This window comes from Sebastes fasciatus, chromosome 23 (assembly GCF_043250625.1).
Source record: "Sebastes fasciatus isolate fSebFas1 chromosome 23, fSebFas1.pri, whole genome shotgun sequence".
Lineage (NCBI taxonomy): Eukaryota > Metazoa > Chordata > Actinopteri > Perciformes > Sebastidae > Sebastes > Sebastes fasciatus.
The window spans coordinates 13,233,683-13,260,052 of record NC_133817.1 but is presented as its reverse complement, the minus strand read 5'-3'; the positions used below and the strand labels follow the sequence as shown (position 1 = coordinate 13,260,052).

Here is a 26,370-nt window from a genome sequence, read left to right as displayed (position 1 = left end):
TCAGTTAAGAAGAAGTTGGAGAAAAGGCAGTTGTGTGCAAATATGTTTCCAACGACTTAATTCGGAGCATATTTGCTCATACCGTACACTCATTGCTTAGTGTGTTTTCACATGCACATGTGATTGTAGGGTGAGGTAGGCTTATGCAACCAAAGTAAGCTGAGCTGCTCCACCGTGTCGAGAGTAAAGCCTGGTGAGATCCTGCCGAAGAGCTGATGTGTCACACGTTTATGCAGATTTCAATCTGCAAATCCACACAAAAACCTGGGCTTATACCTGTAATATCATACTAAATTCCTCAAGCAAATCCTCCTGTCACCACCACAACAAAGTGTTAAACCCTGTTATTACTGTGCATGAGATTTGATATGAAAGCAATAGCTTTATCCTTTAATTTAGGGGTTGTAAGAAAATGATTTGTGTGATGCAGGTAATTTAAAAGTACAAAGGTCTGTTGTGTAAAGCGGATTTTAGTATCTCTCGTATGCAGCACATGTTGAGCCCATGAGTTACAAGGTGAGAGAATCACTTGGCCTGCCCGGGGATGACTCTCCGGTTTAAAGCACATGCAGTGCTTACCACATGGCCACATGGTAGGAACAGAAGGTGGTGTCTGGGTGCTGTCTGAGAGTTTATTAGAAGCCTCTGTGTGTCTGTGCCAAGACGTCCAAGAATAGCCGTTTGCTAATATGCTTGCATGCATCCTGCGTGCCTCATGTCAGGGCACTTGCATGTGTAGTTGTAAAGTTTTGTTGTTTGCTCATGTGCTCGTATTTATGTATCCGTAAATGTGTCTGCATGTGGTGTTGACAAGGAAGAAAAATCCAGAGAAGATAGTTTACACTGCACTTTTACACGTGACAGATTGTTTAACATGTCCGTTTTTATGTATGCTCTATCTATAATAATGTATATATATATATTCAGTGCAGTCAAACCTTGGAGTTAAAATAATCAAATGGTAATATTTTGCAGAAAAGATATATAAAGGTAAATAAAGGTAAATAAAATAGTTAAAATATTATGAAAATGTTAATCTCATGACATCATATACGTTACAGAAATGAACTTTTAGTATAATTTACTGGTTTCATTCCACAAAATAAGAATTGACCACCTGTCAAGCCCTGTTCCCCTTAGTTACTGTTGCTACGCCTGCATTCTTTCCGTTATAGCATATGCAGTTTACAAAGATAACAGGTACAGATTTACCTCTCAAAATGTTTACTAATGGTTCCTTTATTACAGACAAAGGATGACAAAAGCAGGCTTTTCATTTCTGGCCAGCAGCTGTCAAAACAACTGACAAGACAACTGTTGATTTCAGCTTTTGGGCAGCTACAGTGGAAACAGGATTGAAAACTTTAAAACAAATGGTTTAGTATTAACAAGTTGTCATTAAAAAACCTCCGGGTCTGAAAAGTGAAGCCAATGCTGAAGTGTCTTAAACTTGCATTCTTTCTAACAGCCAGCAGGGGGCGACTCCTCTGGTTGCAAAAAGAAGTCTGATTGTATAGAAGTCTATGGGAAAATGAGCCTACTCTCACTTGATTTATTACCTCAGTAAACATTGTAAACATGAGTTTATGGTCTCAATTATTAGTTTCAAGTCTTCATCAATACAGCATGATGTTCATTTAGTAAGTTATGGTCCCATTTGGAGTCAAATAGACCATAAAGCAGAGTATGATTTAGGGCGTGGCTACCTTGTGATTGACAGGTTGCTACCAAAAAATAAACAAAATAAAGCCTATGGACAAATTATTGCACACATAGCACTAAGGTCTGACCTTATGCAGGTAATCTAGTGGAAAGGTGTTATTTTAATATTCATTTCAAATGGGTTTCAGTATGCTCAAAATCACCCTCAATCAGACAAATTAAGACAGCAAAGAAAAAGGCCTAAAGACCAGGGTTTATGGCTGACAATATCTGTTGAAATATGGGTTGCATTAAATCAAGGAAGGATCAGCGTGCCCTTAGTGTGTAGTTCCCCACCTCTCTTAAAGGAGAAAGGGCGTCGTCACATCCTGATTGGCCAAGAGGGGAAATGCACCAAGCTGCTCTCAATTCTTCATTAGGAGTCAGTCCCCACAGCCTGCACAAAAGGTGAGCTGATTCTTTCCGATTCTCCCGATTAGCCACTCTGTCCCTGATAAAAAGAAGTCTGCAATCATATATGTATTGAATACAACTAAATTGCTTTGTTGTGAACGTTATTCTTTGGAAAGGATGGAAATAATCATCAGACTTGAAATCAGAAAACTAAACCTCTAACGTTTTTGTTCGAGGATGTCATCCATCACTTTGGCATTATAACAAGGAACTCGGCAAAATTACTGTAATAGGACGAATAAATTACGAGAAAAACAGTGATTAAAAGTCAGTCAGAGCACATTTGAGGGGAGGAAGCAGGATGACTAAGCGAAATGAACAGTAACAGCTTCAATCTGGTTCACCAAAACACTGCCAGGAACGCCAACCCTCAGAGAAATAAACATTTTGGCAAGTTACAGATGAAGAGCACAATGTGGATTGTGTGTACGCCATGTGGAAAGCTGCAAGCACTCTATTTTCTCCTTTATCTGGGGATTTTGTCTATAGTTTACCTCTTGGGGTCAAAAATACATATTCCGGACCGCTGCCATTTTCATAGTTTTCATAAAGATATAATATAAAAGTCAAATTATGTGTTCCAAATTTAGGATAAATCCATCAATATTCAGATTGGGAAATATGTCACGGTAGTGGAAATTCTAGGACTCAGATAAAGTGAGATAACATCCTTTGAAGAACACCAACATTTCTACACTTAAACTTCACTGAGATGCAACAACAAGAAATGCTTTAACTGTCTGAGCACCACCCTCGATTTTCCTGCTTTTCCTGCTTTGATTGTTGAAACTGTGAAATTGCCACACTTTGCTTTAGCATCCCCATTTTCTAAACTAGAAAAGTAAGAAGGAAAAAAACTCTCTACAGATCACTAAACAACAGGATACCACATGAGAAAATATATTGTTTTTGTTCTTTTAGACCAGCAAACTAAAGGCCTTTACACACAGCAGCGTTTTTTTGTTTTTGTACGATTCATTTTACGTCAATATATTTTTTCAAACTGTTGTTTTTGTCATAAGTACTTTCACACAAAACGCGAATATTAAGGCACGGTCACACAAATGCCCGAAATTAACAGTTGCTTCCGTTTACTTCCATTCTATGCAAGTGAAGGGGCGACGTCTGTTCCAGTTGCGAAGCAAATTCTCATCTTTGCATTCATGTGGAGTTCAATTTTGATGTACTTTCAGATCGAAAAATACCTCGGCAGGTGATAGTCATGACGATAGGCAAATGTGACCATGCCTTTACGCAACGAAAAAGCGGCATTGTTTTTTTCGAAACAAAGTCAATTTTTCTGAGCTTTCGCACTGCAATTAAAAACATCAACCAATCACACTATGCCTATATTTATGAAACAACAACACAGAGGCTCTGTAGTCCGAACCAGGACGGCAAACTTTATTACTCCTTTCAACCTTGATAAAGGCAACGCAGACCAGACCCACTCCTTCCGTTCTTTTACAGTAAAAGCCCTAGACATATAATATTCGCAGACGAGTATTAAGCATTTTCATGTCGTTTATTCGTCACGCCCCCGGTGTGTAAAATCCTTTAGATTGAAAGCAGTTAAAAACTATACAGAGCTGCAGATTGAGCTGACGTAGCTTTAAATCATGTCAGTAACATTGCAGGCCTCCTTTTACATAATGCAATAACTACTTGCAACGCACTGAGATCAAAAGAAAGCACAAACAAGGGGCTGCAAACTGAGTTTGTTGAATATAACTTTCATTATTTGACTTTTGAAAGACAAAACAAAATGAAGAAAAGGTCTAGATCTATCTGGGTCGGCCCCTCAGATATTCTCAATGCATGGGAAACGTCTGTATCTGAGGTTCCATGAATTTATGTTTTAATATAATTCATTATTTGGCATTACTACAGGGAAATCAAACAAGTTACAGTGAAGTACAAACAAAAGTATTAGGAAAACAGTGCGGAGAGCCAATGTCTGCCATCTGGCCTAATGGAAAGGATGTGAGAGCATGAGGCAGACATCAACACACTGGAGGAGGAGGAGGAGAAGCAGTGTGACTAAGCAAAGTGACTGTTTTCCAGCCTTCACTCTACGAACGGTCTGGAACAGCTTAAATCTGGGTTCACACAAAAAACGCTGCCAGTAACAGAGGTAAAAACACACCAACCTCAAAGAAATAAATATTTTGGGGAAGTTTCCTGATGAAGGGATCAAATGTGAAAAGTGTCTTGACCAATGGGAATCTCTTTATATTCAGTGTGAGGGGTTTGCCCATTCTTTGCCCTTCAAAATGTACAGATAGCAAGTAAAAAATAAATTAAAAATAGCATAAATTAGCATATTCCTATATTTAAAGTGGCTCTAATTAATAGTTTGACAACAATAGATTAAATGTGAAAGATGTTGTTCATAGAGTTAGCTAAGGCTCTGTCTACATGTATACAGATATTTTAAAAAAACTGATATATTCCCCTCAATAAAAAAAAATAGTGTCCACATGACTTTAGTTGGACAAAACATCTACGTCCATCCCCGTCAATTTTGCACTGGGCAGGTAGCATGTTAGGTGTATATCAAGGGTTGGATCTTCCAAAGTGCAGCCTTCTTTATCCTGAATGTGGAGGACATAAATTCAACACCAATGCATCTTTGCAGCCCTTGGTGTCCATGCCATTATGCACCAATCAGTTATTTTAATGGAGAGTTCAGGCAGTGTTAGTCAACTCTTACAATTAGCAAATATCATGACATAAGGTTAAAGAATATAGTATTTATGATAAAAAATATATGACTTGATCTTGAAACCCACTGAGTGAACTCAGATTTGTAGAGTCTAAAAAGTTTTGGTACATGTGTTGAGTGACCTTTAACTATTTAACTATTGACCCAACAATACTAATGACTTGCTCACACGGCCTTTGGGGCATTGACTCTTAAAGCATCTATCACTGAATGTCAGTGGAGACACATGTGAGGGAGTAAAAAGAGGTTAAAAAGAGTCTCCTCTTATCTATTATTCAGATGCAACGTTCTCAAGAGAGAAATGAGCCAGAGAAAGAGAAATAGGCTACAGATGGAGAACAAAAGAGAGAATTAAAGATGTGGCTTCACTGAATGGGTCAGAATTGGCTACAGAAAGAGGAAATAGTTGTAGGACATTTTTCACCTTGTCACAACAAAACTCTGAGATGCATTAAGTTTGCTTAGATGACTGTTGGAAATTACTACTTGCTTTTTCATTGTGGAGGTTTTGAAATGCTTTGTGTACTTAAATGACAAACTGTTTGTTTTGGACTTCATACTGTTTCCATTCACTTTCCCCACGTCTACATTAAAGCAACATTCCAGTCTTTTTCAACACAGTTGAGATTTTGGGGACGCATGGGGAGTCTGCAAAAGCATCCTTTGGGCCAATCAACACAAGCCTAAAGCTGCCCTTCAGGCCTCATTCTTCTTCCATTTTGTTTCACTGTATCTGTATATTCAGGTTGAAATAAGATTTCAAACTTAGTAGTGCATCGGCCGTTCGGAATGCGTGCTCATTTGGAGCAGGCAGATTGCTTGGACCTCGCCCTTGCTGCTGCACAGAGCGCTATCGCTTGTTTATTCAAAGTTGGGTGTCAAAATTGACACTGCACGTCCTTGGGTCCCCAGCAATACACCCACCAAGTGTGAAGTAGATCGGATGAACGGTTCTTGAGATATGCAAAGGACACACAGAGAGACAGAACTGGCTTTATAGTTAGATAGACCCAATCGAGTGAGTAATATGTTATCAAAGCCAATTGGCCATTTCTTTAAAATGCAGAAGTCAATGAAAAAGTTGATTCAGGGAGTCAAACGAGTCTGCAGATGCAAGCAAGGACATAACAATTCTAAAAAGGCAGTCGAAATGACTGCTAAACTGATTGCCTGGTGTGGGAGAAATATCTTGGGAAATCAGATATCTTGGGTTAGAATGTGAAGTATGAAAGTTTTCCACACACGAGAAATGCGTCCGAGACGGTCTTTAAGAGCGGTATGTGAGTAGAGTAACAGACCGCACTGCGACCAATTAAATCCAGGCGTCAATTCCCAGCATGCTGTGATGGTGTGATGGACGTCCACCAACAAATGGGAGAAACATTTGGCCATTCGTCTCCCCCACCCCCTTCCTCAACTGCACCTATCAGATGAGTAAAACACCACCCTTGTCCATTGTGGTCAATTGTCAGAGGGTGATTGCAGGGCCTGTGGAGAATAGAAAAATGTTGGGGTGTAAGAATGAAAAGTAGAATAACTCATAGCAGAGACATGTGGGATGAATTGAATCTGCTACCTTTCACCTAAAGTGCATTGCCTTTGGTCAAAAACAAAGGAGAAGAAATGTTTGCGTCAAAGGTTATGTAAGTCTTCTCTGGCCGTCTCCTAACCTTTTCTGTCAGATTTTCCAAAGCCTTATTCACAGCTCGAGAGGTAAATTTATTCCTCTTCACAACGAGCGTCTGGGTGAAATGGCTGCCAGAGATCGTTTTCACATTTTTCCACACTTAGCGTCTCCTACTTTTTAGATTTTTCCATCAAAACATCCTCCCCAACTTCAACTTGAGTTTCTTCTTACACACTTTTTACCAGAAGAAGTGTCTGTAAAGGTGATAAATGCTAGAAAAGGTGGAGGTAATATTAAGACCATCATACATTTATTTATTTTTTTTAGCTTTTTTTGTGGTGTAATATTCCCGTTCCTTGTTGCACCTGCTCTTGGTTAGTAAACAGCAGATTTTGGATGATGCTCCCCTAGATATTCATACTGATGACACCTTCAATTTACATGACGACCTGACTCCAGTTTGCTGAAGAAGCCTCTCCTCCTCCCTCTCTGCCTCTCCATCTACCCCCCTTTCTCTCTCTCTCTCTCTCTCCTCCCCCTCTCTCCTTCTTTCCTTCTGTGTTTTTCTCCAGAGACCTCCAGTTTTTGAACACCACACTGATCTTACCTACTGGCCCTCAACCCCACGCACACGAAGAGAGAAAGCCACAGGTAAGCTTGCATGGGGAGGCATGGATTTGTGATTTCCTGTTTGATTATCACTCTTTATTTCTGTTTTCCGGATGGGATTAATCAGCTGTCACCGCTAGGCTTTTGGTCAGTGGCTAGTGCTGCAACAGAGAAGGAAAGAATACCAGTGCATGGAACAAAACATAAGTGGATGATTTGCATATTATTTATAGAAAAACAGTGTATTAGCATTAATCTTGCATGCTTACACAGATCTGCAGTGCCTGTTTTAGGACTGTTACACAGATTTCGGTGACTTCAGACTTCAATCTGTTGCTCTTGGATCCAGTTTCTATCTGCATTTTTTATGTGTCTGGAATGAATCATCTTGGTTTTGCATTGTCTGCAGGGTTGATGTTGTACAGCCATGATCCTAAAATGTGGTTTTAGTTCATTGTTCTGTGTTTGCTTCATTGTTTATAAAGAATGGACAAAAAATCCCTTTATGTAGTGTTTTATACATAAAACATATGTTGAAGATTGGTGTAGTATTTATCTTGGAACATCTGTGTTGCATTATTTCGCTCAGTTTATGTAGAAATGTATCAAGATGATAGATGAACTGGTGCTGGGAGCAGTTTGGTTCAAGCTACAGCTGTAATGATGTGGCTCGACACGGATAATTGAATCAAGGAATCTAGGACTCATCGGTCTCCAATGGGTTGACATGAACTCTTGACCGATTATATGGGCGGATCATATGTTTTATAGTTCTTTCGTCCCATTTTGCCACCAGAATTCTTACCTACGTATGAGTCTTCAACAAAACAACTCCATTTATGTCTCATTTCTGTTATTAGTGAACATTTTGTTGCTCTTGACCCCTCTAACATTTATATCATATTCCTTGCCTCCCCTTCCCTTCTGTCTGTTGACTCCCCAGAAGTCATGTTCCCACTACGTGCACCCCTGTTGGCCGTAATGGTCAGCGTGGCCTTGTGCCAGTATTATGACTATGACTACCAGCCTGTGTCCATGCTAGGACCCTCAGGGCCCAACTGTGATCGAGAATGCGACTGCCCAATCAACTTCCCCAGCGCCATGTATTGTGACAGCCGCAAGCTCAAGGTTGTTCCCATGGTCCCAACAGGGATCAAGTACCTGTACCTGCAGAACAACCAGATAGAAGAGATCAGGGCGGGAGTGTTTGATAATGTCACTGATGGACTTCGCTGGCTGGTGCTTGACAACAACCAGATAGTCAATTCTAAGGTAGCAAAGGGCACAATCGACAAGCTCACAGCCCTGGAGAAGCTGTTCTTCAGCAACAACAACCTGACGGAGCCCATCATCCCTCCCTCAAAGTCCCTTGATGAGCTGAAGATGATGCACAACAAGATAACCAAGTTCCCCTCCGGACTCTTGTCTGACAAGGAGAACTTGACCTCCGTCAACCTTCAGTACAATCAGCTGAGCTCCGACGCCATCGGGGGGGCCTTCAAAGGGCCGAAGAAGATGCTGTCCCTGGATGTGAGCCACAACAAGCTGAAGAAGCTGCCAGCCGGAGTCCCTAGTTCGCTGGAAATCCTCTACGCTGACTTCAACGAAATTGACAGTGTCGGAGCAGGTTACCTGAACAAGCTGCCCGCGCTGCAGTACCTGAGGATCTCCCACAACAAGTTGGTGGACTCCGGACTCCCTGCTGGAGTGTTCAATGTTTCATCACTGGTGGAGCTAGACCTGTCTTTCAACAAACTGAAGTCCATCCCTGAGATCAACGAGCAACTGGAGCAACTCTACCTCCAAGCTAACGAGATCAACAGTGAGTGGCAACCGGCCATCATTACTCTCTTAAAAGCATTGTTCAACTCTAAATGTCTTATTCTCTTAAAGGTGCCTTGTGGAGATCACTTAATGTTATGTCTACATTTAGTATGTCACACCAAAACATCATCTGACAAAAGTGCTTACTGCATTCCCTTCCTCATAAGACGTTCTACTTGAATATTTCAAATTGCGCATTGTTTACATCCATGTTCGCTAGCTTGCAGTCTTGCAGCCTTTGCAGGTGCATTGCGTTGTTCCTTTGTTCGTTATCGCCAATGACTGACGATCAGCAGAATGGCATGAAGCCACAAGAATGTGAATCACCAGTGGGCAACATCCGGTTCTGAGAAGTTAAGCCAATGCTGAAGTGCCTTAAACTTGCATTCTTTCTAATAGCCAGCAGGGGGTGACTCCTCTGGTTGCAAAAAGAAGTCTGATTGTATAGAAGTCTATGAGAAAATGAGCCTACTTCTCACTTGATTTATTACCTCAGTAAACATTGTAAACATGAGTTTATGGTCTCAATCGCTAGTTTAAAGTCTTCTTCAATACAGCATGATGTTCATTTAGTAAATTATGGTCCCATTTAGAGTCAAATAGACCATAAAGCAAGTTACTATGTCCACTTCTTATATACAGTCTAGGTGTATCACATGTGTCCTACTAGTGGTCAAAAGCTCCACAGGGTACCTTTGAACCCCAGTATTAGGGGGTTGAAAAGGTATATAATGACTTTTCCTTATTTAGTTTTTCTACCAATTTCCATAATTTTCTCTATGTTTTCGATTCTCCGCAGAGTTTGAGCTGGCAAGTTTCTGCAAGATCATTACACCTGTCAAGTTTTCCCACCTGAAGCATCTGCGTCTGGACGCCAACAACATCACACAGACCAGCCTGCCTCCCGACTACTCCACTTGCCTGCGCGTTGCTACAGATATCATGTTTGAATAAGGACCTCCCTCAAACCTATGATCTTTCACCCTTCCCCACTACCATGACACAGTTCAGCCAAAAGCCTTCTGGATTTAAATGCCGTAATATCCCTCCTGTCGTTGTACTCACATGTCCTTGCACATACGAAAATGTGAGATACTGTAATAGCTTCTTCCTTAATTGAATACATATCTTGAATGAATCAAGAGCTGGGCAAATTTGAGATACAATAGATGGAAAGACAAGCTATCAACCTATCTCGCCAAACATGAAATTAAATTTATCAAGCACCAAAACAAGTGTTTTAAATATTCGGCTCTAGATATGAATGAATACTCTTATTGTTCAAATAAACATGAAGGCAAAAGGGAGGAAAAAGACAAAAAAAAAAATTGTAAAGGACCAAAAGTGAATGAATTCACATGCTTTGAATAAAAACACACACTTTAAACATTCCAAACATGCATTTGATGATATTGAATACAGACACAATGGAGTAAACAATGGCTCTAATGTCTCCATTCAGTCGTCAATCGTTATTTTGTTGTCTGTCTTGTATGTTCCAATGTTTAGCATGTATATTATAAGGTCGGTACAATCCGTAAAATCCATTGCTGTGCAAAGGACCAGCAAAAAAGGACTGTGTACTCAGATTTCAGTGTATAATGCCTGATGAACAAATGTAAAATAGCAGTTACATAGGAGTCACATTTTTCAACATCTTGAATGAATCAAAGTGGTTTTAAGGAAAATACCAGTGTTATTTACTTGTGTTGTGTCCGTGTCTACCATGATGTCCCACTGATTGACATCTCTGAACTATAAAATATATATATACCAAACAAAGAAATTTCCATTTTCTTGGAAATAACCTTAAAGCTCAATTTAAGTAGGACTTATCTGTTTCTGAAGAACTTATTGTTAAAGAGTAGCACAATTAATGACACATGATTAAAAGACATTGGTATTACCCTTGAAACTGCTTTCTCTGTTAAACCTTGAGATGACAGGATGATGTTTTCTAGAAATCACGAGTCAAAATGTTTCTTTACCAAATTTCTAGCTGTCCACTTTCATGCTGATTTGTATACATTTGCATTACTTGCATGCAGCCAATGGTACCATTCTTTGATAATAAACTACAGCTTTTGCAGTTAAGCTGCTCTCATTGTTACGTCGTTGTTCACCATGTTGGATAAAATGCTTCTTACCGGTACAAAGTCAACCTGGCAGCAGTGTCATGTTGGTTGAAGTTTTGTTATTAGAATATCACATTTTTGTTTAGCGCATTTTTAATTTTATCGTGATTTCTTTTGTGGCCTTTGACTCGGTAACTGATTTGCTGTGAGGAAACCAAACACAGTTGAATAAACTATGTTTCCAACATATTTGTATGATATCCGCTTTTTAAGCCTGCTGTAATTAATTTTGAGCATGTATGGAAACAAATTGATAAAGTTATCTTATTTGATTCAGCATAAATGTAATTAACTCTACGGTATATTGACTTTATTTGCTGATGAAAATTTGCTAAAATGTAATTTGTGTACCACTTTTTAACAAGGCATCCTTCATAAAGGCTTTATAAATAATGGTTTATTAATTGTTAGCAAATCCTATATTCTTTATAAATCCATAATAAAGACAACTTTGGGGTTGCCAACAAAATACATTTGGCTGGTATAATAAAACCATTAGTTGCACAGTATGAAGTGTTTATAAAGTATGCCTAAGTGGTATGAAGTAACCAAAATTGGGTATTCTTTGGTTATGATTGCAATTCTCTCCATTGATGTCACTGACAATTTACTGCAGCCAAACCTAGAACACTAAGAATCGTATTGTATAGTGGATCAAAACATAGGTGACTATGAATAATAACCATTAGAAACTTCTCTCTTATAGGCTGGTTTTAGGAACAACATACAATCTACACTCAGTCTTGTCTACAGAGATAATAAAGTATATCAGTGTTTCCCAAACTTTTTTTTCTGGGGACCCACTTTTTAAAAATGACAAACCATCCTGACCCAATTCACAAGAGGCCTTATCTATAAACCATGAGAAGAGCAAATTTGTGCGTAAATGAACGGTCCTGATCATTTTTACTGCCATCTTGAAAAGGTAAACCAGCCATTTTGAAGAGATATACATGTGATAAATCACAACTTCGAATTTTATGCATGTTATTCAAAACATATACACATGTTAACTACTTTATGAAAGAGACCAAATAAATGCATTTAAGCCAAGCGACAACCTCTGGTGCTGAGAAAGGACATGGAAGTGCCAAAAACTGCAGTTCATCAAATGGCCACTTTAGGCCATAGACCTCCATGATAAAATGCCTGACTTTACTGCAGAAATAAACCTTACAGCCGGGTACAAAAAACAGTTTTGGTCTCTATAATTTCCCAGTTCTGAACTGTCTGCTCTACTGCGTCACCTGGTCCCGCCTCAGCTACGCCGACGATCCACCTCTTTGCCCATTTTTGGATTAGCCATGAGTTAGGCTGTGTCGTCACTGCCAAGATGGCGCGACCGGAGCCACCCACTTTTAGCTTCACAACAGCTCTTCAGAAACCTATTGGTGACGTCACAGAGACTACGTCCATATTTTATACAGTCTATGATTTAGTCGGAGTTGACAGGCTCTTGTTTTTTTCCTCTCATCAGTAAAACAAACAGAATGTACGCTAGCCTTTCATATCAGATACAATGTTTTCAGTAGGCTACAATTATCAGAACAATACGAACATTCAGGCTTCCTCATGTGGCTCAAAGGTGTACACCAGATATAAATCTTAAATAAAAGACGACGGAAGAAATTCTGCAAATTTATTTGGCAACCCTGATAAAGCTCTTGCGACCCAGTCTTTGGGAAAGACTGCAGTATATCTTTGAGCATTACGACAGGACATGATTAGTTGCAGAATATTACTTACTCTTTGGAGTATGCTGTCATTTTTGGCAGCTACCGTCTTCCTTTCTGGCCTAAATATTTGGGATGAAGTCACAATGTTTCCTGTGATTTACAAAAGAGAAAAATACAGTTTTTAAGATAGATGGAAGATGCATTTATTTATTCTCCGAGGCTTGTTTACACTCATGGCCTGACTGTTTTCAAGCAGCCGTACCTTGTGGTCTTCATCTGTATCTTGTATGCCCCAGATTTCACTTTGTGTCTCTCAAGTAGTTACTTTACATAGAGAACCTATCATCTTCGTTCTGTCCTACGTTTCAATGTAGCTGTAGAGTGAAACAAAAAAACCTGCTGGTCCTGGAGGGATGCAGGGGTTGCAGGGTTTTTCTCGATACTGCAGCTTTAGGATATTTTCTTTGTAAATCTACCCTTCCAACTGTCTCAGACAGAAACCACAGATATCCCATGATGATTTCAAAGTACTTTTTTCAGTAAAGCTTCCCTGTGGAGCTTCGATACAAACAGTTAACGTTTGCTTAAGAGAGGATTGTCCTTAGCATTTCCAATAAGATATGCTACAGGCTGAATATTTGGCTTATTGGGTCATTTGTGGTCAACAGTGATAAATGTTATCATTTCTCTAAAAACCCTCCGTATTTAAGAACGATTCATGCAGGTTCATCAAAAGGTCTTTTGGGCTATTTTCTTGCAGAGCAGACCATAGATAAACATCTTTTTTTCCATTGTTTTGCATCTCAACAGGTCACTTCAGAACAATTGGAGAGGAATAATAATAATTCTGCTCAGGTTTTTGGCCCCTTCGTGGGGGTGAGGTGTTTATAGTCTTGTGATTGGAGGAGTCTGTGAAATGTGTTTCATGGTGTGCCAAAGGGAAATAAAACATTCAAATCAGCACATTCCTTTTGGTTTCTGCACCATCTTTCAAAAGGGTACCTTCCAATTTCCTAGTAAGAAGGATGAATATTTCTTCATGTGGAATTGATGTTGGTGTTTAAAATATTTTTTTGGCGCAAGTAATTTTTTTTATTTATAAGAGCACATCAACAGATGTGAATAAGAGACGATACTGCAGTTGCTGTACAATCCGTATTTTGAATATTTATAGCTTTTTATGAACATTTAACTAATCCACAATGTTGTGGACTCTCAGGCTATGTTCCAAATCGCATACTTTTTCTTTTTACTTTTAGTACGTACTGCAGCTGTGTACTGTTCCATGCAGTATGCATACAATCGGAACATACTACTTCATCATAACATTGCGCCTTGGACTTTGACCATCTTGCTCATATATCTGTTTTGCCATCTGTCATCTGTCTCTCTCTGCGGCTCAGTCTCAAACACTTTAAAAGGCTACTGTATCAAAAAGTAAGCACAACAACAAGCCAAGTATACCTTTATGTAGGCCTATAAGCCAAGTATACTTCGACTTTTCTGTATACTTGTCAGTATGAGCCAAGTATACTTCGACTTTTCTGTATACTTGTCAGTATAAGCCAAGTATACTTAGACTTGTCTGTATACTTGTCAGTGTGAGCCAAGTATACTTCGACTTTTCTGTATACTTGTCAGTATTAGCCAAGTATACTTAGACTTTTCTGTATACTTGTCAGTATTAGCCAAGTATACTTAGACTTGTCTGTATACTTGTCAGTATGAGCCAAGTATACTTAGACTTTTCTGTATACTTGTCAGTATAAGCGGAGTATACTTAGACTTTTCTGTATACTTGTCAGTATAAGCGGAGTATACTTTGACTTTTCTGTATACTTGTCAGTATACTTATGTATGCTTTTTGTTAAGTATATCTCTGATAAGTACATAAAAAGTAAACTGAAGGTATATGCTCTTATTTTAAGTTTTAAAAAAGTGCACTAATGGCACACTTGAATAAACTTTTTTTTTGGTTATGGTTTTGTGACTTATCTTCCGCTGCGCAGAAGATTGTGGGTCAGAATAACCAGAAAAGCATGCTTACTTGCATACTGCAAAATGCGACCGGATGTAATAGGACGTCCTAGTATTTTCGGCGTAGTGCATTTGACATACTATGTATTGGGATAGAAAATCTTTTCCTGGCATACTAAATAGTATGGTAGTATGGGTATTGGAACGCACCCTTACTTTGAGATTTAACTGCAGCTGCATGTCGTGTTGTATTATTCAGTAATAAATGATGTCCACTAAACTGGACCGCATCGTGCCTCCATCATCAGAAAAAAGTCTCTGGATACTGTCAAAACTTAAAAAGTCTGCTTTTCATTATCAGTTCATGTGTTCCAAAGAGTATCAGTGTCCAAAAAGTCTGGAAGCCAAAATAGATTATTCTCAAAATACACAAGTTGTTCACTTTTTGGAATCATAAGATTTGAAAAAATATGCTTAAAGACAAGAGAGATAACAGAGAAAAGTGTGTACCCTTGAAACTAGTACTACTACACTACAACCCTGTGTTCCTTGTGATATATATGCATTGACACTGTGGATCATAAATCAGGAGCAAAGATTCACAGTCCCTGTCTTTGGGTGTATTACTTGACATTTACAGTATCAACAGCGCCCTTGCAAAGCTGCACTAACTGTAACAACGCCCCTAATCCTGGCTGATGTGCACCACATGTGCTGGAACCACTTGTTTCTTCTGAGAGTATTAGTCAAGAGTTTCTTATTAGAGCAGACACTATTTAAAGATGGCAGGTTAGTTGATTGGGTTTGAGGCATTTATAGTCATTATGTAAATGGCTTCCAGATGTTTCCATTTGATTCCTGCTAGGTGTTTGTAATTAGATCCAGCTGTAAAGTTGAGTTTTACTTCAAGTTTGACCCACTTATGTAAAGTCAATAGTCGTATGTCTTAGAGGTACTTTAGATACCCAATACTTCTCTATGCCATCCAATACAAGTCGGGAGGTAAAAATATTAGCAGTCCACTCACTACTACTACCATTACAACATATTACATGTTTGTTTTAACAACTTTTTTCACATTTCACATGTTTTTATACAGTCATTTGTACCGATTCCCAATCTAGGACAATTTCCTCCTCTTCCTCCTGGGTCGCCCTTATTTAAGTCCTGAGTGGAGCTCCTGCTGCTGTCTAGACAATAAAGTCCTTTTATAAAGCCGTAAGCCTCACATCCTCTTGCTTGAGACGGGGAGTGAAAGTATAATCAGGTGTTTGCAGCCAGGCAGCAAAACTCAAAAGAACATCCTTCAGTCCAGACCATCTATCTCTTTACGTCTGTTGTTATTCATACTCTGTGTCCATCCATCATCACTCTGATCTTGTCTCTTTTTTACTCAACTCGACGCTTTTCAGTTCTCTCTCTTCTTTCAAGCTCTCTCCCTATCGCTTGTGCATGTCTCTATTTCTCCCCCTTGTCCCCAAAAGTGTAGACATGGGTTCCAGATGTCCCATCTGTGGCCTTAACGCAGACACGCACACGGCCAGGAAGAGGAAGAGGGCAAGAAGGCATTAACCCAATCCATCTTCCAAGGTTCTTTGGATGTAGTAAACTAAACTTTCCTGCTCTTAATATCAAATAAAATTCAAGTTTTTTTTAAGAAGAATAAATTCACATATTTATGGGACAGTAACACCAATTTAAAGGTTTATCACCAACCAATAAAGGATAAAGGTTTGATTCCAGATAGTAGAAACATCATGTCGCAAATTCTAACAAATACGACCTGGGTTTCCCCCAAGAATGACACTGGGATGTGAAGCGATTTCGGCGTAGGCTAGTGGCCACGTTCATTATGTGACGCACACCAGCCCAAAAAACATTGTTTGCATACACAATCATTGGAAAAGGAGCGTCTATAAAGCAGTGAACACCTCATCAGCGTCACAAAAAAAAAAAAAATACCTTAAACTACTTAGTATCAGTCAATACATTTGATTGGTATCACCCAACCATACATCCATATAACAACGAAACTACTGGCGAACTCAGGCTGTCTGAGGGGCAGGGGCAAAAAAAAAAGGTGTATATATATATACACTCACCGGCCATTTTATTTGGCACACCTGTTCAATTGCTTGTTAACACAAATAGCTAATCAGCCAATCACATGGCAGTAACTCAATGCATTTAGGCATCTAGAGGTGGTGAAGACGACTTGCTGAAGTTCAAACCGAGCATCAGAATGGGGAAGAAAAGGGACTTAAGTGACTTTGAACGTGGCATGGTTGTTGGTGCCAGACGGGCTGGTCTGAGTATTTAAAAAACTGCTGATCTACTGGGATTTTCACGCACAACCATCTCTAGGGTTTACAGAGAATGGTCCGAAAAAGAGAAAATATCCAGTGAGCGGCAGTTGTGTGGACGGAAATGCCTTGTTGATGTCAGATGTCAGAGGAGAATGGGAAGAGTGGTTCGAGATGATACAAAGGCAACAGTAACTCAAATAACCACTCGTTACAACCAAGGTATGCAGAATACCATCTCTGAATGCACAACACGTCCAACCTTGAAGCAGATGGGCTACAGCAGCAGAAGACCACCCGGTACTAGCACCGGCCACTTTATTAGGTACACCTTGAACATACCTTGTGAGTGTATATATATATATATATATATTTTTTTTTTATATATATATATATATATATACATATAATGTTTATCATGTATTTAAGCGTGTTAGCATCATTTATCCTACCAAATTGCATTGCAATCCATCCAATAGTTGTCAAGACATTTCACTCAAAACCACAAAATGTCAACCTCATGGTGGCACCAGAGGAAATATCAGGGGGATCACCAAAGTAATTACATTTCATCATCTGGGAACCACGAACGTTTGTAGCAAAATTTCTCAAAAACAATGAGGAGCAACTACAAAACAGGAGCACCCTTGCAGATAGCACTTCAAATACAAAAGAAACCCTGGAAAAACAGTACAGTAGGCATACATATTTTTAAAATACTGATGTGCACACATGCGGTTTTAGTTAGCTCTTCATCTTTGGCTACACATCAGAAAGCATCAAACTACAAAAGGTTTACTGCCATTACCATTTTCCATGATATATTACAGTATGGGCGAGCCACATAAAACTAGTCAAGTTGAACTTTTACTTCCAAATAAGTGCTTTAGTGGTCTGGGGCTCCTGTTCTACACAGTGTTGTATTGTGAAGCTGTTTCTGGCAATGACCAGGTGTAAATTCTCAGTGACGTCGGTGAGTAATATATTATCCCTGATCGGCATGATGGGAAAAACTACAAAAAGAAGACTCGGGTTGTTAAAAAAAAACAAAAAAACAGGGAATTTTCCTGTAAAAAGTTGGGTGTGAGCGCAAACCCCTCTAAGCTCCTCTCTAACCTCACCTGACAGCCTAGTAAACACACCCTGAGGCCTGTGAGCTAAATGAGCCATAAAATGGTCGTGCACCCATCCCCCTGGGTACAGAGCAAATCCTCCATAGTAGACCAAATGGTTAAATTGGGTGGAGTGACAACAATTTCACCCTTAACACCACACTTCCATTTCTCCCAAAAAAATGAAAAGAGGCGGAAAAAACTGCTGGGCTGGCAGAAAAGTAGGCAACACAAAGGACATCCCAACTCACACACAATCGTCCTCCCACCAAAAAAACATATGCTCCATCATCTCAGGTTCAACCGGTGTCCAAGGTGCAGCCTTGGGGGAATCAAACCATCAAAATTACAAGTGGGATAAACGGTGACACTGCGGACAATCAACAGAGCTATTTGTTGGAGAAGCTGGAGAACAACAAACCACATCTGGCTGCATGCAGACCACTCACACCAATTGGAGCAGCAGGTAAAGATGATCTTATCTTTCTTTAGTCATAAATCTGTTTGAGAGAGGGGGAGTGAAAGGCTTGGATATTGCATTTTTCAGATGATTTGCATCTTATTGGATCGATCTTTTATGTGGTGCAACTTGCAAGCCTCTTGTTTCAGAGCTTGCAGGTAAAAGAGGTGAAGTAACCTTGCAAATAAAACGGGGCTTTCTTTCAGTCACACTTTATTTCATGAATTAGGATGCTTAACATCAGGATCAAGATTGAGTGATAGACACTTGTAATCCATCAGTTTGCAATAGTTTTAAAATCAAGCTTAGAAATGAATTAACTAAGAAAAATCAACTGCAGCTGTTCAAACTTTGCAAATTACACACACCTTGGATAGTCATTTTCAACTGCCAAACTTGTTTTTTCCACATAATAATTATCCATAAACACAGTTGCTTTCTCAACTCTGGATGCAGTAAGCCAAGCACACTCTTCCAAATGTCTCGAAGTCATGGAAGTGGATTTCAGCAAAGCCATCAACTGGAACCGATCCCGCAAAAACCATGCAGTGCAAATACATACCCGCAGTATAATTAACATAGCTGGCTCAAACACAAAGCCCCTGGCAGGAAATGAGCATTATCATATTCCTCTGCATGTGTTTCTCCTTAGCCTGTCAGGCAGATTGTAGCCAGCATTTGTTTTCAGTAATATATGTTCCATTTTTCAGAGATTTGTGAAGCCCTGAATCACCATTTTCAACAGTTGGGATATTCAATCGTAAATCTAGACACACATTATTAATGATTATTGGGTTGTAATGAGACTGGAAGGACACCCCATCTATTGTGTGTAGATGGGATCAGTAACAGTTTCTATCAAATCACACCCAGTTTCAGTTAAACCAAATAAAAACAATTTACACCTCATTAATTGTATTTTGACCGCAGGAACCAGGGTCTAAATAAAGGTACAGGGACCTTTTCACCCCCAAAAAAGGCCCTGGTCGGGAGTTAGTTCTTTCTGAAAGTACTGGAACTTTCGAGATGGAGTTTGCAGGGATGACCGTCGCTGATTGGTCAATCACACACCAACCCGTTCTCACTCCCAACCTGTCAAATACCGCCGATTTGGCAGTGCCGATTTGGCAGTGCCGATTTGGCAGTGCCGAATTGGCAGCGCCCCTCGGCTTCTGAAACCGATGCACGGAGGCGCCCATTAGCGACAGTATGTGACAAACTGTGCTTTCAACTAACTCCAATGTAAACCCACCTGTGGCGTTATTCGATGGACGGAGAAAGTGACGAGAAAGTGACTATGCATGTAATGAGCGAATATTGACAGGCCATCCCCAGTCCGTCCAATAGGGGTACCCCGTGCTTCTTGTTTAACTGTTCAACGTATTCTCATACAGCGGTAAAGTTATTCCTTATTTTTCTAGCATTTTCCTACAAATGTCCAGCGTCAATTTCCACTGCAGTCTTTTCAAAATGAACCTTCATCTTCACAGGAAACAAAGTAGGATTAGGCAACAAAACCACTTGGTTGGGATCAGGAAAAGATCGACTTGGTTAGGTTTAGGCAAGAAAACTACTTACTGTAGTTAGGATTAGGAAAAGATCGTGGTTAAGTTACGCCAACCCGGAAATGGTTACGCCTCACCCGAAGTGGCGTAATTTAAGTACGGAAGTTATGTGATAAATAAATCAACGTTGACTTCTGGTTTCACAAGGGGTAGGAACAGCGGTCTCCTGGGCAAAAGTCCGGTGTCTTTTCACCCACCCATCCACCCCAACCTCCTGCCTACATTTAGCAATAGTAGAGGAGAGGCTGAGTGGACGTAAATTCTTAGTGTAGGAGTTACAAGATGGCCATCTTGTTGCTTAACACACTGAGTTGCATGTCAAGTAACTGTAACTCAGCAACAGCAATCTGCATCATGCTCAGAGACATGCAAGGACATTTGTCTTCTTTAATTTACTGTGAGCTCCAAAATCCATTTTATACCTTTAACTTCAAGAACAAGGATTAGGCATAATCTGTTAATAGCTAAATTAAAAGATAAAGGTGTGGCACGCAAAGAAGTGCAGTCACTTTGAGCTGACGAGCCAAGCTTGTTAGGACAGCACAGCGACTGATGCAAACATGTGTTTCATTCATCTGGATAGTAATTTGTCTTTGACGTACAGTTCCTATAAATGTGCTCAGGTCTAACGCCTGGATGTGTAATTGATCGTGCAAGATTACATCACCGTTCACAAGCGCACCTTGGTAAACAGAGGAGGAGCTCTGATGGGATTACATGGCTGATCTTGGATCAGTGTTGCTCCCATCCTCACACAACTCAGCTGGGATTATCCTGCTGCACTCAAGCCTTTGTCGTCATCACTGGAAATTAGCACAATTTAAAGTGAATAGAAGGGTCACCAATCCTGACGCTGGCTAGTTTGTACGACAACAATTTGCCTGGTCAGCGTGCAGTAAAATCCCCCCAGATTAAGCCTGACCTCCGTTCCTTAACACCATCACGTTTCATGTCTGCAGACAATGTTTTGTACTTAAGTAGAGTGTGTGTCAAGCCCGAACAACGTGTCTTCCCTCCTAACAATGTAAACTGAGGTACTCATCAAAATCCTCATAATTTGCCAGAAAACAATAGTCAATAGTAAATAGTAGTCAATAATAATAGTCAATTTTGCTTACTTTACTGCACTGACTTTATTGGGCACAGGATTCCCATGACCACTACCTTGAGAACACCTTCTATGCTCTACTCTGACTTCATGGCATCTTGCAGTTCCCGTAGATTTTTCAGCCAAATATAAATGATGCTCCACTTGATACCAAAAGAGTTTTGAAGTAAATTTAAGCCACATAGCCTTCAACTTGCTTCAAGCCATATCCTGCAGGAATTACTGGTATTCGAAGTAAGTTAAACAGTGGCCATGACAAGACGCAAATGCACATACTAGAAGGAGTTTTTAACTGGTTTTGAAACAGTCTCAATTTAAGACGGATCCCTCTATATACCTACAACTTACTATAAGCAAACCAGACCATCAGTGAGAATATTGGCTAGTTCTATATAGTTATTCTTAATGCTTGTCATTGGTGTCACCGGTTCTGAGTCTGTGCAAAATCAGACGAAATCATGCAGGTTCGCCAGAAACTCCTTCAGATCAGACTCCAGCGGGGCCTTTGGTAGCGACCAACCCACAACGGACAGACTCAGATCCGGTTTCGCTGTTGCGAAAATGCAAGTTCCTTGTAGTAACTTTAAATATGCTGTGGCATTCAAATTATGGTCAGTATAATGGGATCCATCCATCTTATCCACTAGTCTGTGTGGCACAAGGCAGGATGGTCAATGTATACATTTACACCAAATCTGACCCAAGATTTATCAGACCAAGGCCACATCTTCCCAAGTAAAAATAGTAACATTTTGGTGATCATGTGCTTACAGTCTCGGTGGACGCTCTGCATGGCCTCTTGTTGGCATTTGGAGATGATCATCTGTACATCACAATTATACTGAGCTGTAATCATGGACTTGTGTGTGTGTTTATCCCACATTCTGCGTTAACTGCAAACACTGTTTATTCAAATTTTTATAATTTGCATGAAACAGATTAATGAATCCTGATCAGATCGCACCATGGAACAGCACACAATTAGCGCAAAAGGTTGGCAAAGGACACCAAGAGATTTGTGAGTGGCGTTTAAAAGAGGTCAAGCATGCCATCCAAAGGTGGATGGGCTGAAACAAAGAACAGATAGGCTTGTATTAGCCTGTTTGTAAGTGGGCCATGTCTAAAGTACTGAAAAGGCTTAGCACACGATACATCACGATGGGATTATGACCTTTGATCCTTGGAGAATCCCATTGGCCAAGAGAAGCTTTAGTGTCGTCATGAGTGACAGGTTGGCACGGGACACTAGTGGTACAAATACAGGGCAGAGAGAGGTACAGCCTCATCGTTTGGGACAACGCTTGATAACTTGCTGAGGAAGGACATAGGCAAGAAGGAATTTACAGAGTTTAAGGTAAGATGGGTTTCTGGATATTGATACCTCTGGATGACAGGGTTGGTAGTTTGGTAGATTGTTGTTGTGATTGGGTTTTACCTTTATGGAAGCATGGATCACGCTCAATATTTGCACCACACCTCGTGTCCAAACGCTGGGTCAGGAAGATTTGGCCCCCGTACAGTGACAAAGCAGGGGCACATCTCTCAAAACAGGTGTGCCGGCTTTGTCTTTGAAGTGAGCCCATCCATTGGAAAAGCGTGGCGGCTTCACAAAATGAGTTCCAGACAAACGTGGAGTGCATCAAGAATTTAAACAAGCACCAGATGGCAGCTGAGAGGAATCAAGGAGAAGCTTAAGAGATTGATGGCTAGAAGATGGTGGAGCAGACTTCAGATTTTGTTCGTTTCACCTTTTTTTGTTGTTTTTGCGCTTCTCTGTTACATAGCATCTATTGTATCCCACCTTTTGCATCTCATTTTACCCCTGTCAGTGGCTAGGACCAGGCCAGCTGAACTTTCCCTACACTGTCATCCCTAACAGGGAGAAGAATTCAGTTCTCATCTCACGGGAAGGCGTATAAATGACATGAGATTAAAAGGACATTCTACGAGTCATCAGGACGCACTTTAGGCTTTTCTTATGTTATTTCTACGCTGCTTTTTGTGTGTAATTTTTACGCCACGCAACAAAACTACAGTAACGTCCATAGTTAGGTTTAGGCAGCAAAACCACTTAGTTAGGTTTAGGAAAAACATCATGGTTGGGTTTGCAATAAGTATGCAAACAATCCAAAATTCGTACGGAAACAACGTGACACAGCTACAGATAAAACGTGACAAATGTCACTTACAAAACAAAACACCGGTCTCCCAAACATTCTCATGCCAACTCGTCACATACCGCCCCTTAGCTTGGTGTCACGCCCCTTGACATTTGGCATCACGCGCCTTGGCGCCATTTGACAGAGCCTCTGTATTTGATGCCCTGGGAATGAGAATGGGCTGGGTCTCCTGGTTGAAACTCCCACTTTTTATTCTGTGTCACTAACTCTGAGCGTATATACAGATGCGTTTACATTGCAGTCAGTACAGATTACATGCCGTACAAATGGCACGCCAAAAGCAAGAACAGCGTTCTTAGTGCACACTAAATGCCTTGCGCCTTAATCGTGTCATTCATACGCCTTTTCATGCGACCTGTCTGGTTTGTTTGCATGCATCATTGTATCAGCTGTACAAACCACAGCAGGTGGACTTAGAAATGTGTGGAGGGCATAGTGTTGCAATCAAAGCCTGATGAATAACGTGCATTTTACAACTGACATGCAAAGCCTTCAAGTCTGAGCTTCAAGATTGCGCTAATGCAATTAAAGTTGACCTGGCTCTGCATCCTGTCTTTGGAGCTTTACGTAACATTAGCAGGCAAATAAATGACCCAGAAACAGCAAGTTAGCCTGCTCTGTTGGCAGCTGCCATGGGAATTTAATGATAATGACATTAGTGGTAGAGTAGGCGCCATACACTGGCGGTGGGCCAGATTTTTAACACGTGTGCCTTTAGTCAGCTGATTTATTTGCATTTGATGCTAGCCACGTGATCTTTAGGATTTAAAGTGACAGTAGGTTAGATTTCTACCGTATGAAAGGCCTAACTAGACACAGGTTCTAATGCAACCAATCGTAAGGTCAATTCCTCAAAGTCCCCAATCCTCCAACATCTTATATAGTGCATTCAGTCTATTTTCCCTTTTCTGTCTGAAAGCCAATGTAACTGTGTAGCACATTACACAGGTATCTATAATATTGTTTTGTCTCCCTTTCCATCATAGGTTGGGTATCGAAATGGCACTTATCCTGAGTCTTCTCTGCACCTTGTGCCTGGTTGGGCAAGTTCTCGGCCAGGATATGCCCTATGAGGAATTTCTGGCCCAGATCCAGGCCTGCCCTAAAGAGTGTACCTGTCCCCCCAACTTCCCTCGTGCTGTCTACTGTGACAACAAAGCCCTGAAGAGCATCCCCAACATCCCCCCACACACATGGTATCTCCACCTGCAGAACAATCTAATTGAAGTCCTGTCAGCTGATGCCCTGCGTAACGCCACGCAGCTTCGCTGGTTGAACCTAAACCGCAACAAAATCAATAGTAAGGGAGTGGAAGAAGGTGTCCTAAGTGCAATGCCTCACCTTGTGCACCTCTACATGGATGACAACCTCTTGAACGCGGTGCCATCTCCACTGCCAGCCAGCCTGGAACATCTGCGTCTCTCTCGCAATCACATCTCCAAGATCCCTGGTCGTGTGTTCAGTGGTCTGAATAAACTTAACCTCTTGGACCTACAGGGGAACAAGCTGATGGATGACGATGTGACTGAGGTGAGCCTGAAGGGTCTGAACAATCTGGTACAGATCAATCTAGCCAAGAACCAGCTGACTAGCATGCCTCTTGGCTTGCCACCCACCACTACCCAGCTTTTCCTTGACGGCAACAACATTGAGAAGATTCCAGATGACTACTTCAAAGGTTTGCCAAAAGTGGCATTTGTGAGGCTCAACCACAACAAGCTTGTCAACGGAGGAGTTCCCAAAAATGTGTTTAACGTCTCCAGCATTTTGGACTTGCAGCTGTCCCACAACCAGCTCACCGAGGTTCCCTTCATTTCATCAGACCTTGAGCACCTTTACCTCGACCACAACAATATCAAAAGTAAGTCTGTGACATTTTCCCAAAGCACCCAATGTTTTTTTATCTGATTATAGGGATTCATTCGAGCTGTAGAGTGTTTCTTCTATGCTTCTATTAAATAGGATTGTTTATCAGAGAGGTATCCTGTAATGTTATTGTAAGTAATTTATTGCCTTTGTGTATTTACAGGTGTAAATGGCGCAAATATCTGTCCTGTCGCTGTCGACGATGTGGACGAGTCCGTCAACGACAGTGTTCCTCGACTGCGCTACCTCAGACTGGATGGCAATGATATTAAGCCACCAATTCCCAGGGATGTCATTCTGTGCTTCCGTTTCCTGAGGTCCATTGTCATCTAAAGAAAGATTACACCTAAAGTCCCACAACTGATGATGATCTGTGAATCTATGCAACACAATAGTGACTTGAGGAATATTTGCATGTTTGTGAAGCTCAGATATTTGACACTAGTTGGCATCAACTTGTTTTATTGCTGTGATTTAGGGAAAAGTTCCTTTCAGCTCAAGAAAACATTGATTTTTTTCAGTGAAATTTGAATAAAATCTAAAAGAAAGTGCAAAATTAACAAGGAACTCTATCGATGCTGTTGTTGTGCCTTATGTTGGTGTAAACATCTGTATTAAAATCTGATTATAATTTAGCATGTCAGTATTTTTGACGGATAGGAGAACAAAATGTGTTAATGGCATGTTGAGCACTCTGTCATTATGCTTCTTTGAGCAGGAGGCAAAACTTTTGAATGTGTAGGCAAAATATCAGTTTTCATTTTTTTCTACTATTTCAGGAAAACCTTTTCTTTATACTTGTAGACTTGAAGCCAAATGAATGGTCTTATGTTCTAGTTTTTTTCTTATTTACTTCAGAAAGTTTCTTGATTCTACAAATATTTACTGTAGGTAATTTCTATTTATTTAATATTGGAGGAAAAAAAGAATATTCATGGCCAATATTTCTTAATGTTTTGTATACAAAAGAAATGTGATAACTGTTTTTAAAAAATGCCAACATGTGTTTTAATTCTGGTAATTTTTTTCTGAATAGACTGAGCTAGAGATTTAATTTGAATTGTCTTCAATTTTAATAAAATATCTGA

The 26,370-nt window shown here is 40.2% G+C and overlaps 2 protein-coding genes across 4 annotated transcripts; both read left to right on the top strand.

The window, feature by feature from the left end:
- Positions 1-6,721: 6,721 nt before the first annotated feature.
- Positions 6,722-10,994, top strand: lum (lumican). 2 transcript variants are annotated; one of them, XM_074625958.1, is made up of 4 exons: positions 6,722-6,754; positions 7,040-7,118; positions 8,023-8,898; positions 9,700-10,994. In XM_074625958.1, the coding sequence occupies exons 1-4, from the start codon at positions 6,737-6,739 to the stop codon at positions 9,852-9,854; spliced, it is 1,128 nt and encodes a 375-aa protein (XP_074482059.1). In that variant the 5' UTR covers positions 6,722-6,736; the 3' UTR covers positions 9,855-10,994. The 2 variants fall into 2 exon arrangements, with proteins under 2 accessions (XP_074482059.1, XP_074482058.1); XM_074625957.1 differs by having other exon boundaries at positions 8,020-8,898.
- A 7,125-nt stretch (positions 10,995-18,119) lies between these two features.
- Positions 18,120-26,370, top strand: kera (keratocan). 2 transcript variants are annotated; one of them, XM_074625247.1, is made up of 3 exons: positions 18,120-18,569; positions 24,403-25,277; positions 25,446-26,370. In XM_074625247.1, the coding sequence occupies exons 1-3, from the start codon at positions 18,538-18,540 to the stop codon at positions 25,613-25,615; spliced, it is 1,077 nt and encodes a 358-aa protein (XP_074481348.1). In that variant the 5' UTR covers positions 18,120-18,537; the 3' UTR covers positions 25,616-26,370. The 2 variants fall into 2 exon arrangements, with proteins under 2 accessions (XP_074481348.1, XP_074481350.1); XM_074625249.1 differs by lacking the exon at positions 18,120-18,569 and adding an exon at positions 22,493-22,590.